Source organism: Lineus longissimus, chromosome 3 (assembly GCF_910592395.1).
Source record: "Lineus longissimus chromosome 3, tnLinLong1.2, whole genome shotgun sequence".
NCBI classification, from domain to species: domain Eukaryota; kingdom Metazoa; phylum Nemertea; class Pilidiophora; order Heteronemertea; family Lineidae; genus Lineus; species Lineus longissimus.
This window is the reverse complement of record NC_088310.1, coordinates 12,024,043-12,038,979: the sequence shown is the minus strand read 5'-3', so window position 1 is coordinate 12,038,979 and position 14,937 is coordinate 12,024,043. Positions and strand designations below refer to the sequence as shown.

The window sequence follows — 14,937 nt, the reverse complement described above, 5'->3', positions numbered from 1 at the left end:
ACAAGAGCGCTGACGGGCGCGCACTTTCGCGGGCCTTTTTAAGTTGTCTTTTACTTATCACATCGCCTACAAACTTCTTCTTTTTCCAGTTTAGTGCATTCTTCATTAATAGAGTAGCCTACAGGCCTATCGAACTGGTGATAAAAATGTTTTGTGCATGCGTCGTGAGAACTGAAGAAAAAAGAGAACTAGGTTTCGAATGGTGCGCGTTTTCTTTTTTGCCTTAGGCCTTTACAAAATTGTCCAAAAAAATGTATTTTGTGCTGTCGGAAACATGAAAAAAAGAATATCTACAAAAGCTATATCTTACCCTTGAACACTTTAACCAGTTCTCCCATCCCCCATGAGGCCAACGTTTCCTCGACGTCCATTTCAAAGATCAGCGAAAACGAAGTTTGGCTTTTGAAGCGGGTTAAAAATGGCGGCGATCGACGCTGGACGTCTGCTGTCTGGGGGCGCATTCTGATTGGTCGAAGCTTACTACTTCAAGTGGTTAATTCACAAAATCAGTGATTCTGATTGGTCGGCTGATTTTACTACTTGAAATGGTAAAAAAGTATTCATGCTGTTTGGATTTCAAGTAGTTACTCTAACTATGAAAATAGTTATGTTAACTACTTATTGGTAAACGTATCGTTAACAACTTCAAATGGTAAATGATTTACTATTTAATTTTTGGAGTGTACTGGGCCAGCGCTTTGGGATTCCCTGTCGATGACTTATTAGTTGCTTTTACACGAGGACGGTTTTAGCCCTCCTCACCTCGAGCCACTTGAAGCCGGATCACCGGTAACCGGCTTTGCGCTATCTACACGGAGACGGATCAAGTCGCCGACTCAAGTTCAGTTCAGGCCACTTAAACCACTCACCCATCGCTTGGTGGCGCATGTGACTCTTTTTTCGGTGGAGGTTTGAAAGTTGCGTTTTGGTACGTTTTGGTACAACACTCGGCTAACTTCTGCTCCACGAGTAGCCATTGCGAGTAAATAATCAATGTATTAGACACAAAATCGAGATCAATCAAACAAAGCTATAAACTGACACTGACACTCCTGTTATATATATGATTCTGCCGCGTGTTTTCATGAACTGCTATATCATGATATACCGCGCTACTCGATTTTAGTACCGTGCGCAAAGTGACTCGAGGCCAGACTACACGAGAGATTAAGCGTCTTGAAGTGGTTCCAACTCGCCTCAAGTGACTCGAGACTGCAGTGCTAACGCGCCTCGGGTCAGGTCACTTGGAGAAGGTTCCGATTTCGTTCTATAGGGTAAAAATTATCCTGACCCGCCTCGAGCTGGCTCGAAGCCGGTTCCAACTGTCCTCGTGTAGAACGGGCTATTGTCGTTAAGTCAATACGTCATCAAGTGACTCTCGTTGTTGGAGATATGAACGCTTGCGAGGAGCCGTTTTTCGCTCTAGTCAAGTGTGATCACAAAGAATAACCTACGATAATTCAATCGTACCTTGCACTTACATCATTCTATTCTTGCACTCTCCACTGCCACCCAACGTTATCGACGTATCTACGATAATCCTTTCCGACTTATGGCGTTGTTTATGAATATTTAGTTCTTGAACGGTTCCCCGCTTGATATGGCGAGTTTTTTGCGACATTTTGAATGTTTGTTTTGTGTTATGTACTTCTTGCAATTTAATACTGTGTTGAGATGCCGAATTTGGGGGTTGAATACTTAATGGCTCCGTAGTTGACGACGATTATACGGATGACGGTAATTGAGCTGCCCAGTCTGGGCATTTGCCTAATGTGATGCAAGGTAGAGGGTGTGGCGATGCCGTGCTCAGGCGGCACATTGATTGCTTCTTTTACTATACATGTAAAGAGCGTCGTGTGTCCCGATCCGCTGAGAACAATTCCTGTTAAAGCGCCCGTTCTCAGAAATATGTCATTTTGTTGTCCCTAACCAAATAGTAAATGCTACTAAAGTATTAGTATAGGTTGCAGTAATGTCCTCGACAAGAGTTGCAATGTTGAATGAGGAACTACTGCAGTTGCAGTTTAGTATCATGTAGGAAACTACCTGTGATGCAAACTGCAGTCGTTTGACCAACAGACATCGTAAAACAATTTATTAGTAGGGCGCAGTATTGATTTTATCATTTTCATTGATGCCGCGCCCATTGTAAATTAAAACTGATAAGCCGAAGGTCCATGCATTTGTATTAAAGTAGTGCTTAATATCAACCTGAACCATTTTTGACGAACGACCTGAATTTGAATCAACGTTTTTTATATACTACCGTCATGCAGCAACACTTTTACAGGGCGATAACATATTTCTGGCCTTCACCTTGTCATTCTGCTCGATTTGGGATTAACAGCATTGTTTACCGTTTACAGAATGAAGACTTGGAATCTCGTGTATCCGAACCTAGGTCAAGTCTTTCCTACCAAAACGGAAATAGGACGCCTGTTCCACGTCAATCGAAAAGTGCTACACTGAGAAGAACTCCAACACCAAAAACTAAAGCTAAAACTAAAGGTGAGGAAGCAGAGTTTGAACACGTTTCGGGAGAATCCACACCTATCATGCCTGTAGAGACACCACCGGTAACACCGATGAAGTCTCCGAAGACTACGCCACCCGAAGGAAAAAAACGCTTGAGCATAAAGGAAATGCGCGAGCTGCGGGCGGAGGTCATCCGTAGGAGGAGGCTAGCAAAAGGCGAGTTTCCTGACAATGATGATATCAAGCCACGCAGGCCAGGTCAACTGCCGTGGCGGAAGAAGAAAGACACACCAATGACTGACATCACCAATGAAAGTGACCTCGATTCGGATCTGGAGGAGGAACTGAAACTGCTGGGTAAGTACCATCAGTTCTCTGTGGTGTAGAAGCTGCCGATTCAATGTCGATGTTCAAAAGTGAGATGGCTCATAAATTTCAATAACGCACCTATGTAAACGACAATTATCATTCAATGTTCATCACGGTGTTTGGAAGAGGAGTACTTGATGTTCTTCAGGGGTAGGCTATATCGGATGGATAACAAGGTTCCATTTGGAGCGGTTTCCAGTGGAGTGAACCGATGAGACACTTGACTTATGATTCTAAATTCAGAAACATAAACACCGGATTTTACATCCTGTAGAAAGATGAGAATCATGCCTTTTCCGGGATAAAACGAGAATTGATTATTCTTTCCAAAACACCTTAATAACGCAGTTTCAACCGTTTTTTAGCTTTGATATAGTAATAGTAATAATGAGACAAGAAGGGTTTAGCACATGCGGATATATTCAGCAGAGCTTATTACATGTAGTTAAAAAAACATCATTCTTTATGCCACCGGTTTTACTCTTTTTCGATCACAATGTTCATTTTCAATGCCGATGGTGCAACATTTCTAGTAAAACCAGCTAGACTTCATGGGTAAACAAGCAGTTGATTATCGACAATAGACGAGACTCGTTCTTAAAGATAGGCAATACGTACCATTTTGGCTAGAACTTGAAATCTAAAAGCAAGTAAATATCTTTCAAAACAAAGTGCATCTCAATTCCAGGGTGGAAAGTTGTTCTTTATTTCTAGAGAACAGCCTCCCAGGTTTTAAATCGGCATTCACATCATTTTGAATGAGTTCTAATCGATTTTGCATTTCAGGCTCTAGCCAAAATGGTGGTCCCTATTGCCAACACTTAAAGGGTACGCGCAGACTGATTTTAACTAATCTTTTGCAGAATTGGCCGGGAATATACGAAATGCAGGTTACGACCCGACAGGGAAGCAAGCGTATCTTGATGCGTGTGCTAAGTACGAAACGACGCCAATATCTACATTCATCAAGGGAATTGAAAATAAAGAGTTGATTCTTAGGTATCGGGGGATTGGAACTCGTGGGGCTCGCGCCCTTGCCTCGGCTTTAGAAGTGAGTTTTGTGTTTACAATACAGAATTTGTTCCGGATACATGTACCCCGATACCGATTAGCTAAATCAACTGACCCACGTGTGGCGTTACAATTCAGTTATTTTGATAATGATTTCAACAAGTGATTTTTGACCATCATCAAGAAAGTTTTCTAAATGAAATGGCCAGGGCCATTGTGCTCACCTCATGTGGAGGAAAGATGGATAAAGAGCATGGTATTGTGTCATGTAGTGTTAGGTTTGATGTATGTCCAAGCAATTACAATTTCCCCAAAATGGCCAATTTACAGTACATTCGACCTCTGTGACCTTGAAAAGTAGGTCAAATCAAAGAAGACCCGGGTGACACATTGAATGGTTGTTAGAATTAGATGTACCTATGATATAAAATTGATGCCAATCGGGCAAGTCATTACTAGGAATAATGGTATTTTGAAGAATTTAGGATTTGGCCCCCTCCCTGGAGGCCAAACGGCAAATCAGATCGCATCAAACTTCGGTACCTGAGATCACCTGACCAAGGGGTACATGTGTACTTAATTTGTGATCAATAGTCATTGCAGTTAAGAAACGTGCCATAGTTACGGCCTGACGGCGAATTTACGCCATTTGACCTCTGTGACCTTGACAAGAAGGTCAAATTAAGAACCTGTGTGACATATACTGTATGGTGGTTAGATGTACCCATGATATCAAATTGGTGGCAATCGGGCAAGAAGTTAAGGAATAATCACATTTTTAAGGTTTTTGGATTTTGCCCCCTGGTGGTCAAGTGGTGAATCATATTGGACCAAACTTCGGTCCCTGAGATCACCTGAATAAGGGGTAAATGTGTACCAAATTTGGTATCAATAGTCATTGCAGTTTAGAAACGTGCCATCGTTACATCCCAACGGCCAATTTACACCATTTGACCTCTGTGACCTTGAAAAGGAGGTCAAATCAAAAACCCGGAGGATATATGATGCACCTTTGCTAGAAGTACCTACCATATTTTTTAAAAAATTTCCCGACTACTATTAAGGGAGATATTGCATATTTTCACTTTTAACGTTTGGCCCCCTGGTGGCCAAACCATGAAACGAATCGGACCGAAACTTGGTCTCCAAGGTGTCATTACATAAGGGTACATGTGTCCCAAGTTTCAACTCAATAGCTCTAACAGTTACGAAACGTGCCCTGCTAACGGACGACGGACGACGACGGACGACGACGACGACGACGACGACGACGACGACGACGACGACGACGACGACGACGACGGACGACGGACGCCACGGTATGGGATAAGCTCACCTCTGCTAAGAGGTGAGCTAAAAAGCAATAGCGAATCACCCGCGTGCACTACTAAAGCACGTTTATGCCGCCACCAGTAATTGTTTTTCATGGAGCTGCTTGATTATAATGATGACGGCGATTATCATCAAATATTTAGAATTAGTAAAATGTAAAATGCGTGAGCTCAGAATTAAGACAAAACCCTCTTACTTTCTGCTTTGTCTTATGATAAAAGAAACTATCGATAAATAACTGTTCGTCTTATGTCATAGGATGAAAAAAAACATTTTGGGTATTGTTTCTAGTGTATTACTATTGCGCTCTCTGATGGGAGTATTTTCGAATGTACCAAACATCTTTCATCAATAATCAACCAAAGAATTGAGAGAGAAAAATCTATGTGTACTGTCTGGAAGTCATCTGCCCGACAATTCTCGGCAACGTCTAGATTCTCCAACTCCGCAGTATGGCTTTTAGCTGACGATGCCATGACGTCATTATGACATGGTCATTGGAGAGTTATGACCTCCAGCCTCCCCTGTAACTCCCATACCAACCTCCTAGCTTTCTCCGAGTTGATTAGCCATTTCGATTGTTTAGTTCAATACCTGACACTGGCACGCTGGCACTGCCACTGATACTGGCACTGACCCAAGGATGCATCTCAAAAAGGTCTGCAGTCCACTAAAGTTATTATGAAATCAGATTGCTGTCTGTCATCATCTCTACGGTATAGTCACTATTCCTGTCCATGTACTTACTGTATAGTGTAGATCCACTCCGGACGCAGCGGACCGGCCTCGTTCCTCATTGTTGAGGAGACCCATTTTAGGATGACGCAATGGACTGCCCGAGAGTCTAAGTATAGCCTATGCGTAGGCATATAATTGACATGATAGAATATAAGGTAGTATAATAGACTAGGACTCACCGGCATAAGGTGTAGGCTGCAGCCCACTGGCTGTGGTGAGGCTTCTATCTTTTGTTAACAACTTTGAATTGATTTAACTTAATGCTGACCACCAGATTTACTTTTGAGAAATTTATATCCCAGAAAAATGTATTTAGATTTTCTGGCAAACAATATGTCAGTGGTAGTGCCAGCCTGCCAGTGCCAGATACTGAACCAACCCGATTTCGACACTACCTGGATGGCATGCACACCGTAGTGTAATTTTCGCAGTATTGCACTAAAATCTCTGATTTGATCTTCGCAAAAAACTCATTCATATTGCATGGTCAACAAAACGGTATGAAAATTTAGCGTCATCGAACTTGAAGATGACCTGAATTTGTATTTGTCATAAAATATTATTTGACACCCGATAAAACAATGGGTTAAGACGATAATGTTAATTATGTGCAGTGAAACCTCTCTATTAAGGATACTCTCGAGACTGCATGGCAAGGAAGCTCTTTTATAGAGTGGTGTCCTGGTTAGAGATGTCAAATTGCATGGAAGCAACCAACCAGGGTGTTCTTATTATAGAGGTGTCCGCTAAGGGAGGTTTCACTCTATTTTCATCCCGCCCAATTTAATCTTCGCTTGAATCTGTTCAAACTACAGATATGCTTTCTTGGCAGGTGAATCCGAATATGGAACATGTAATACTTAGTGGAAACTTCATCGAAAGCCAAGGTGGATTCTACATATCAGAGGCCTTGCGGGATAATGCATACGTTACCGAATTGGTAAGAAGGAAAGAGCTAAAATAATCTGGGAAAGAAATCGTTCAGAAAATTATGCACATTTTGAAGTTATGAGATGAAACGCATTCAGTTGAACATCTAAGGAATTTGACAATTAAAATTACATCATAGGACATGGTTTTTGGCTATCAACTGCATTACGATGCTAAAATTAAGTGTGTAGGCCCTACCAGCAGAACAACAGCAACCGCTGCGTGTCGCTGACTCTCACAAGGGTAATGCATTGTTGTGTATGAGAGGTCGTGGTGTGACATTCATTTTGTCACGTGATTTTGACGCGTATATTAATGAAACTAAGCGCCGTCTATTTGAATGCCGCTGCTTATATACCCTGGCCTGCTCTATCGTACTGTGTCGTGGATATAAGACGAACGGTTTTATTCCATATTTCAACCATTATATTGCAGGATCTTGCTGAAAATTATCTTGGCGGTGTTGGTGCTTGTGCGATTTGTGATATGTTATGCGACAACAAGGTGTTGGTCGAGTTAGATTTATCAGGTAAGTGTGATGATATGACCACTGGGAACAATGATGACCCACATTCTCTTTATTCAGCGAGCCGCACACAGAAAAATCATGCTCGGGCTTTTTTTGGCACGACTATATTCTGGTATGGACCCTGTTTCTTGCGCCACGAATAACGCTGAGCCCCTGTCTGCGGTTGACTGACAACCTTCAGCTCAGCCGTTTTCGAAAAACTTAATTTGAAAGTCAGTGGGCATGCGCTGATGGTGATGACGGCATTAAACAAATCGCATATTTTTGGCTGTTGTCCACCAATCCTGACACTAGAGGCGCTTTTTTCGTTCCTTACCATCCCTCTAGAACTAGTAACTTGCCACCATCTTGAAAAGCAGTACCGCAGATATAGAAAAGAAAACATCTTTCTTATTATAATGAGGCTACGCATCACCACTAAGCCCGCGAAAATGATTGCTGCACTAGGCTGCGTTTATAGTTCTCCATACAATCCTCTTAAAACCCACCAGTAAGTGTCAGCTTTTATTTATCAAAATCATATTTTCTTAGTTATTGATTAAAAAAAAAAGTTTTATGAGATAAAGTGGCACTAATTCGACCTGAATACGATTTACAGTCCAAACTGGTGAAGCAGTGGATGACGTAGGACTATCAAAACCCTGAATCGCTTAGGATGCATACATTCAAGATGGCGGCAATTGATAAATTCCAGTGTCTGATTTTTTTAAAATATCGGCAATGGGGCGAGTTAGGTTGTCCTCATCGGAGAAGAAAACTCTCCTTCTGAGAAGAGGGACTTAAAGGCATCGTCAGGTCTGGTGTATCGGTCCTGAATGTTAAGAAGGCCGATTTTATACGGCACCTACCACACACTTTTGCCAGAATTATATCAAAGAACAAAAATACAAATTTTCCTTTAAATATGTCAGGATGATGGCACATAATTTTGCTCTCATCATCTGTGTGAAATGATTACTCCATTGCTAAACGGTAACTCGGAAGGCTTGAGAGTCTAGCAGTCATGAATTTACGGTACATGTATCTATGAACAGGCAAGTCATGCAATGTGAGGCGTTATATGTGATTGGCTCCATCGTGATATCGGTATAACATGGACGGTGAATACGACTGTGCCACGAGGCGAAAGCGTCCGCACACAGCAGAATAACGCAGTACCAAAAATATATAAGGCTCACTTATTTATTTGTGACAGTACCTAATCGGGGCTTCATATCAAACTTGTAGTCAGCCGTTTACGAAGAGTTCATTTGAAGGCCTGTGCGCATGCGTGGGTGTTTGATGACGGCATTAGACATAGCACACGATAATTTTTCGTGGATGTGCCACCTTTAAATAGGGCTGTGTCAAATAAGGCTGAACGTTATTCGTCTGTGTGCACCTCTCTTTACAGTCATAACGGTCGACTTTTAGTTCTAGGTACAACCTACGAAAGCCCAGAGGGCTCATTTCGAGATTTGAGATTCGAAATTCAAAACTTGACTTCGAAATTCAAAACTTGACTTCGAAATTCAAAACCCGACTTCGAAATTCAAAACTCGACTGTGTTTTTATACTTTATATAATACATTGTAGCTGCCAGCTTTCACGCACATGTCTATTTAATGCATGGTCAATGTCACACGCAAAGTCAAAGTCATTCGGAAAATCCCTCTTCATAGTTTTCTTTAGTAACAAAAATTCAGATGATGTGCTTCAGTTTTCATTGCCGAAGAAAATATTTGTTCGATATCATCGGACATTTCTCATATGTTGAGACATCATAATAACCAATTGTTGCCTTAACAGAAAGCCTGCCTTGAGGCTGATACGAGGTGTTTACAATTTGACACCATTTTGATCCGACTTGAAGTCTCCGGGAAATGAAAAGTCTTGCAGAATATGCAGAACCAGAAGGGAATAGAGGAGTTTGTGGTCTATATAGCAGTTTTAATGGTTAATTTTTGCAGTTTTTTAAGACGCCATCGCACGAACTCAGCTACCCGTGTCACTTCAAGAAATCAAAGATGGCGTCCAAGATGCCGCCAAATCATATTAGTCATTGTTAGAGGCCGCTATATCTATATAACATAACTTTATGAAAGGGCGTTATTTGAATTCAATGTAGGTGGATGCCTTTTGAATAAGAATATACATTCTGATATGCACTATGTGAATGATGTTGAACGCGGTATCATGTATCGGAACTTGGCCATAAAAACGAATTTTACATTATTTGACTGCGATACATCTGAAGTACCTCACACTGGCATTATAGACTAAATTCCTACACTCTTCTTTAAATCGTCCAACAGTACTTTGGTCTAACCTTTTCCCATTAATATCCGCACAGGAAATAGTCTGGAAGACTCCGATGCTGCGGTGTTCCAACACATGCTTATGGTAAGTCGTTTTTTTCACTCGAAAACAACTCACAGTATACAACAAACTACTAACATTTCAGTTGGCATGCCCTGGTCTGATCAATGATTTTGGAGGATTTTTTGATTCGTTGAAAATACCAAATAACAGTGGTTTGGATAAGAAGAGAACAACTCAAAAATTTGGTAGTCAAAGTCTTTTAACTTTGTTCTGAAAATATACAAGTTGTACACATCATAAGTACATGAAACACTGTTGAAGAAAATCTCTACTACAAAGACATCAGGAAGCGTAATCTGGACAGAAGACATAGTCACAACCAAGAAGACAGAAGACGACTTGCCATTTCACACACAAAGCGGTGCTGCCACCTGCTTACTCTCTGATAAACTAAATCAGACAAATTAATATTGAAACTGCGACAAGTTCTTCACAACCATTAAAATGTGACCAAAATATTATGCTTGTATATTCCAACTGGAGACAATTTTCCATTTGACTAGCAGATGCTGCCACCTGGACCAAGACAACAACACCAGTAAGATGAGACAAATTACATCTCATCAAAATAATGAAATAAACACACTTCTCCACTTGCTCAGTAGAAAGCATCAATTATGCCCAATGTACACAACCTGAAGTGATCTTTGAAAGCATAAATTCCCAGAATTACAGGGAATATTTGAAATAAATTTCCACGAGGCGCGCACTCTGCTCACTCCACCACACAAACCCTGTACAATAGCGTAGACAGTATATTGACGGGCTGACAGCTTTTGAGGTGAATTTGAATCTAGACTTTGAAGTGGTAGATCTGGCAATATAAAACACAGGGACTACGAACAGGGGTTCTATACATATTTTGTTCTCACCTGAGGGGTTTTAACTCCCAGTTTTTATAAGTAGATTGCCAAAAAAGGCCTTTGATCGACAGAAAGTGAACCTGCGAGGATTCCACTTCCTTCCAAATTTACTATGCGCGCGCAACCGATTGTGACATCGGAGGGACCGTCTTAAGAAGCAGACTAGAGGGACCATCTCATAAACACTGCTATTCAAAACAACCAGTCTGCGTGTAATTTTGAATGTTTTGAACATTGCGGAGATATTGCTATGACTGGCGCACGCTGAGCGTGCCGAATCATTCGGGATGAAACATTCGCTGGTGTTCCATTTTGCCGAAGGTTGCTGAATCATTCGACTACTTTGTGCTCGGAAATAGTCCGGACAACTGCTCGGCTATTCGAAAGTTGCCGATATCTTGCTGGCGGGTTGGTTTTTGCCGGAGAATACGTAATCGATCTGCTAAAACATGTAACATGTAACGTGATATGACGCACTTTCGTTCGGTTTCATTTACTGCTTCACTATTAATACTCAATATCGGAACACGATATAAAGTATCCAAAATGTTGTCACGATGTGTATCACAATATCTCAAATAGATATAAATGCAAACTAGGCATATAGGTCTTCTTTATGCAGCGGGTTGAATGCTTTGATCACACCTACTGTGGACAGAGTGCGATTCGAATAAGCTTTCCGCCCACGGCACATGAAATAACACCAACGAATTAATTCAACTTGGCTATTTCTAGGAAAACCGTCACTTGAAGAAATTACGGTTAGCTCACAACCACTTCGAGGACGTAGCTGGGCGATGTTTTGGAGATGCCTTGGTAGAGAATTGTACGTTAGAGTCATTAGATCTAAGTTGGAATCATCTCCGGCTGAATGGTGCTAAACGTCTGTGTCATGGAATACAGGTACGTGGCAGGTTCGCAGTCGGTACACTGAGAAAGATTTGGTTAACCGCCATCCTCTTAACAATGCTTTTTGGCGCATAAGAAAATTTATAAATATAGTTTTGCAGGCGAAGGCTATTAGTCGGCGGCAGAGACGTAAATGTACACATGGGTTTAGGCCAATTTGAGAAAATTTGGAAAGGGGTCTCACACCATGCCGGCTTACCAGGAATTTTCGTCTCAATATTATCTAATTGATCCCAATATGTGATATGATTAACGAAAACTTATTCTTGCATTGGGCGATCCCAACACAACGCAAATAGTTCATATTACAGTCGCATGGTTTTGCACCAGCGTATAAAGCCTATTATAATCAAGTCCAGGTTTTTTCCTCGCCGAGGAGGATCTCTCCCAGAAGCCAATACTAAAGTGGTTCAAAGAATTCTTCCACTCACCTAAACTTGGTGGCTGAATGCAATAGTTTCAACATATCTGTGATTATTGGGTACAGATTTCAAAGTGTTCAACAGGCTACTGTTAGTGCAGAGTGAGTGGATAGCCTATCTAGGTCCGGTATAGAGATTGCGTGTTCCGGCAGGTACTGATTTTTACGGTCATTGATGGCAAATTCAAATATCGTTTTGCAGGAAAATATTGGCCTGAAGCGTTTGGATGTGTCTATGAATGGGTTTGGTATTGAGGGGGCACAGGCAATGGCCGCAGCAATAAAGATTAACCGTTCACTTCTGAGGTTGAACATGAGTAGGAATAGGATTCCAGAGACGGGGGGAACCATATTGGGTGAAAGCCTCAAGGTCAATGAAACACTAAAGGTCTTCAAGGTAAGTTTGCACGAAATAGTAAATAATACCCTACATGTATGGATTTATATTAGCTTGAGCTATAAAATGACCCTATTTATTCGAATTAAGTTGGGCCTTATTACGCATCAGTTTCGAATTTACGACTGGTTCGTCAATCAGAAACCCCGTAATGTCACTCGTTAGATCTAACGTACGATGCTTCAAGTATATAGGGTCAAAGTATTGATTTGTCGAATTGGGTCTTGTTCAAAAGCGTGCTCTCAAAGGTCACACTCTGCAGCATGAGCCATCTTTGAAACTGTCAACAGTATTTTACCAGTCGTCGAGTGCTAGAGTAGGGAGTTCCGTATTCTCGAAGCAAATGCCCGAATCACCCATCCACAAATCTGTTTGGTGCACCAATAACGGGTATCCCGATTTCGAACTGGGTGTCATACGGACATACTGTAGGAAAGTCGTGGAAAAACAATGCCAGTAGCAGGAAAAATGTCGATTAGGAACCAACAACATACCAGAAGATTGACCAGTAAATAGTTGCTCACCACTGAATCATGGCCTCTGGCATCTTTTCAGTGTGCACGGAACCCTATTCTGCCTGATGGTGCTATGAATATCTTATTAGGAATTGACAAAAATGCTGGAAGTGCTATGGAATTCCTGGACCTCTCGGTAAGTTTTACTGTACAGATGATTAGTTAGGCATTGACAGAAAGTGCTTTGAAGTTACGGACTTCTAGGTAGGTAATGGTGCTATGATGTATTATTTGGAAGATACTGGAAGTGATTGAGTTCCTTCTGGTGCCATGAAAATCTGCCTATTAAGTGTCAGTCCATGATACCACCATGCAGAGGGTGGCAAGGTGGGGGTCAACCGTTTTTAACGAGATTAGGTATGCAAGATCCTTCCACTAAGACATCATTACACAGCAATTGATGACTCTCAAAAATCACTAGCAACCGAGTTAGGGGCAGGCCTAGTTAGGGGGCTTGTTTTAGCTTTTTTCCCCCTATTTTTTGTGTATTTTTGGGTCAATGTTGGGCACTCCTGCAGAGACTAAAAAAAATAGCTGGATTTTCCCCCTTTGTATGATGGAAGTATTTGATGAGATCTTCCATTCTGCAACAGGTCATTGAGTAACACTTCATACTTTGGTCGTGCTAGGCCTAGTAATTATGCATACCTAGGGGCAGTGCTTAGGAAGAGCTCTCTATCGACGCTCATATCTCCAACACTGCAGGTCTTTGAATGCTGTGGCTTGCACATGATAAAGGTAATGATACCTACTTTCAAAATCAGAAATAAAATGTCCGACCGCTTTTACTGTTTTCCCAGGATAAACCAAGGAAAAAGTGCTATTTTCCACCAAAATGACACTCATTGGCTAGTGCTGCCACCTTGTGTACACTTGATGAATTATAAAATAAATGCATAATGAACACATAATTTATGCTTGGTGCTGGCCATGAGGATTAGTTGTTACTGTCAACCACCATGATCACACCCCCCCCCCATGCCTAGGCCTACTAACCTATTTTAAGTAGGCCTACCGGTAAATAACTCCACTTGCATTTTTCCCCCCAAAAAAGAACAAGCTCATCACTACAAATTTGCCCTTGATGAAAGCCCTTTGGGGAATTGGGCCCCATAGGTCCTGAAATGCTGATTTGAATTTCAAATAACATTTCGGCCTTGGCCTACCTGATGGCAACGTAATTGAATAAGCTACATGTAGGCCTTCTTACAGTCCGAAAACCTAAAGAAAACCCCCCTGTTGGTGAGGATGCTAATGTTGACCCATTCATTAGCCTGTGTCATGTTGCCAGAGCATGTTGTAAGGGTTGGACCCCCCCCCCCCATGGCTAAGGCACCTGAAGGGCATGTGGTATGACCTACTAATACATCTTTATCAACCCATGCAGGGATCATCCTGTTCCTAAGAACCTTGCAGAAGTGCTCATTTCACATACTAGTAACACCTTCCATTGCTAAGGAGCCAATTGACCAAAGGTGCAGTTCCTACTGTAATTACTGTTTGATGAGGACAACCCTGCAGTTGGCTGCACCGTCAGAGTACTGCTATTGGAAGTTTTTAGCTCCTTGGTTGGCGGTGAAATGTTCTCCTGGAGTTGCTCTAGCATTGGCTAAATTGTACATATACATGTACTGGAATGGAGAAGTTTTTCATGAACTGAGTTACGGTACTGTCCAGTCCCTTAGGAGAGATCACAACTTTCCACATGCTACACTTGTACCTGTCTGCAGAGGACAGTGCTGCCACCTAAGAAGCAGGGACACTTTTTTTTTACAAATGGGTGATTTATTTACAAGCTAATATAATGATACATAGCAAAAAGGCTATTTTGCAGACAATAGCCAAACCACTACTAACCACTACTAGGGAGGGACCAATACTAGTAACACCTCATTTACGGTACTACATGTCAGGCCCAAGTGCAGGATAGTATCAGGAGAGAGTCGCACTTTCCAGTAGCAGGCTTGGTTGTTCAAAACTGACATTAGCGCTACTAAGTATACTGACATTAAAAATCTATCTTGGCATTTACAATTGTTTACTGAAAGCCAAAGTTCAAATTTATCCCAATATATCGCTATAAAATC

General features: G+C 41.6%; 1 protein-coding gene across 1 annotated transcript in view; it reads left to right on the top strand.

Annotated features, from left to right (window-relative positions):
* LOC135485722 (leucine-rich repeat-containing protein 74A-like) overlaps positions 1 to 14,937 on the top strand; it is a 47,559-nt gene that overhangs the window by 20,229 nt on the left and 12,393 nt on the right. Inside the window, exons 2-9 of the mRNA XM_064768116.1 lie at positions 2,367 to 2,832; positions 3,708 to 3,895; positions 6,758 to 6,865; positions 7,291 to 7,384; positions 9,717 to 9,766; positions 11,344 to 11,511; positions 12,141 to 12,335; positions 12,891 to 12,986. Of these exons, the coding sequence (XP_064624186.1) occupies positions 2,367 to 2,832; positions 3,708 to 3,895; positions 6,758 to 6,865; positions 7,291 to 7,384; positions 9,717 to 9,766; positions 11,344 to 11,511; positions 12,141 to 12,335; positions 12,891 to 12,986 (1,365 nt within the window). The remainder of the gene's footprint in view (positions 1 to 2,366; positions 2,833 to 3,707; positions 3,896 to 6,757; positions 6,866 to 7,290; positions 7,385 to 9,716; positions 9,767 to 11,343; positions 11,512 to 12,140; positions 12,336 to 12,890; positions 12,987 to 14,937) is intronic.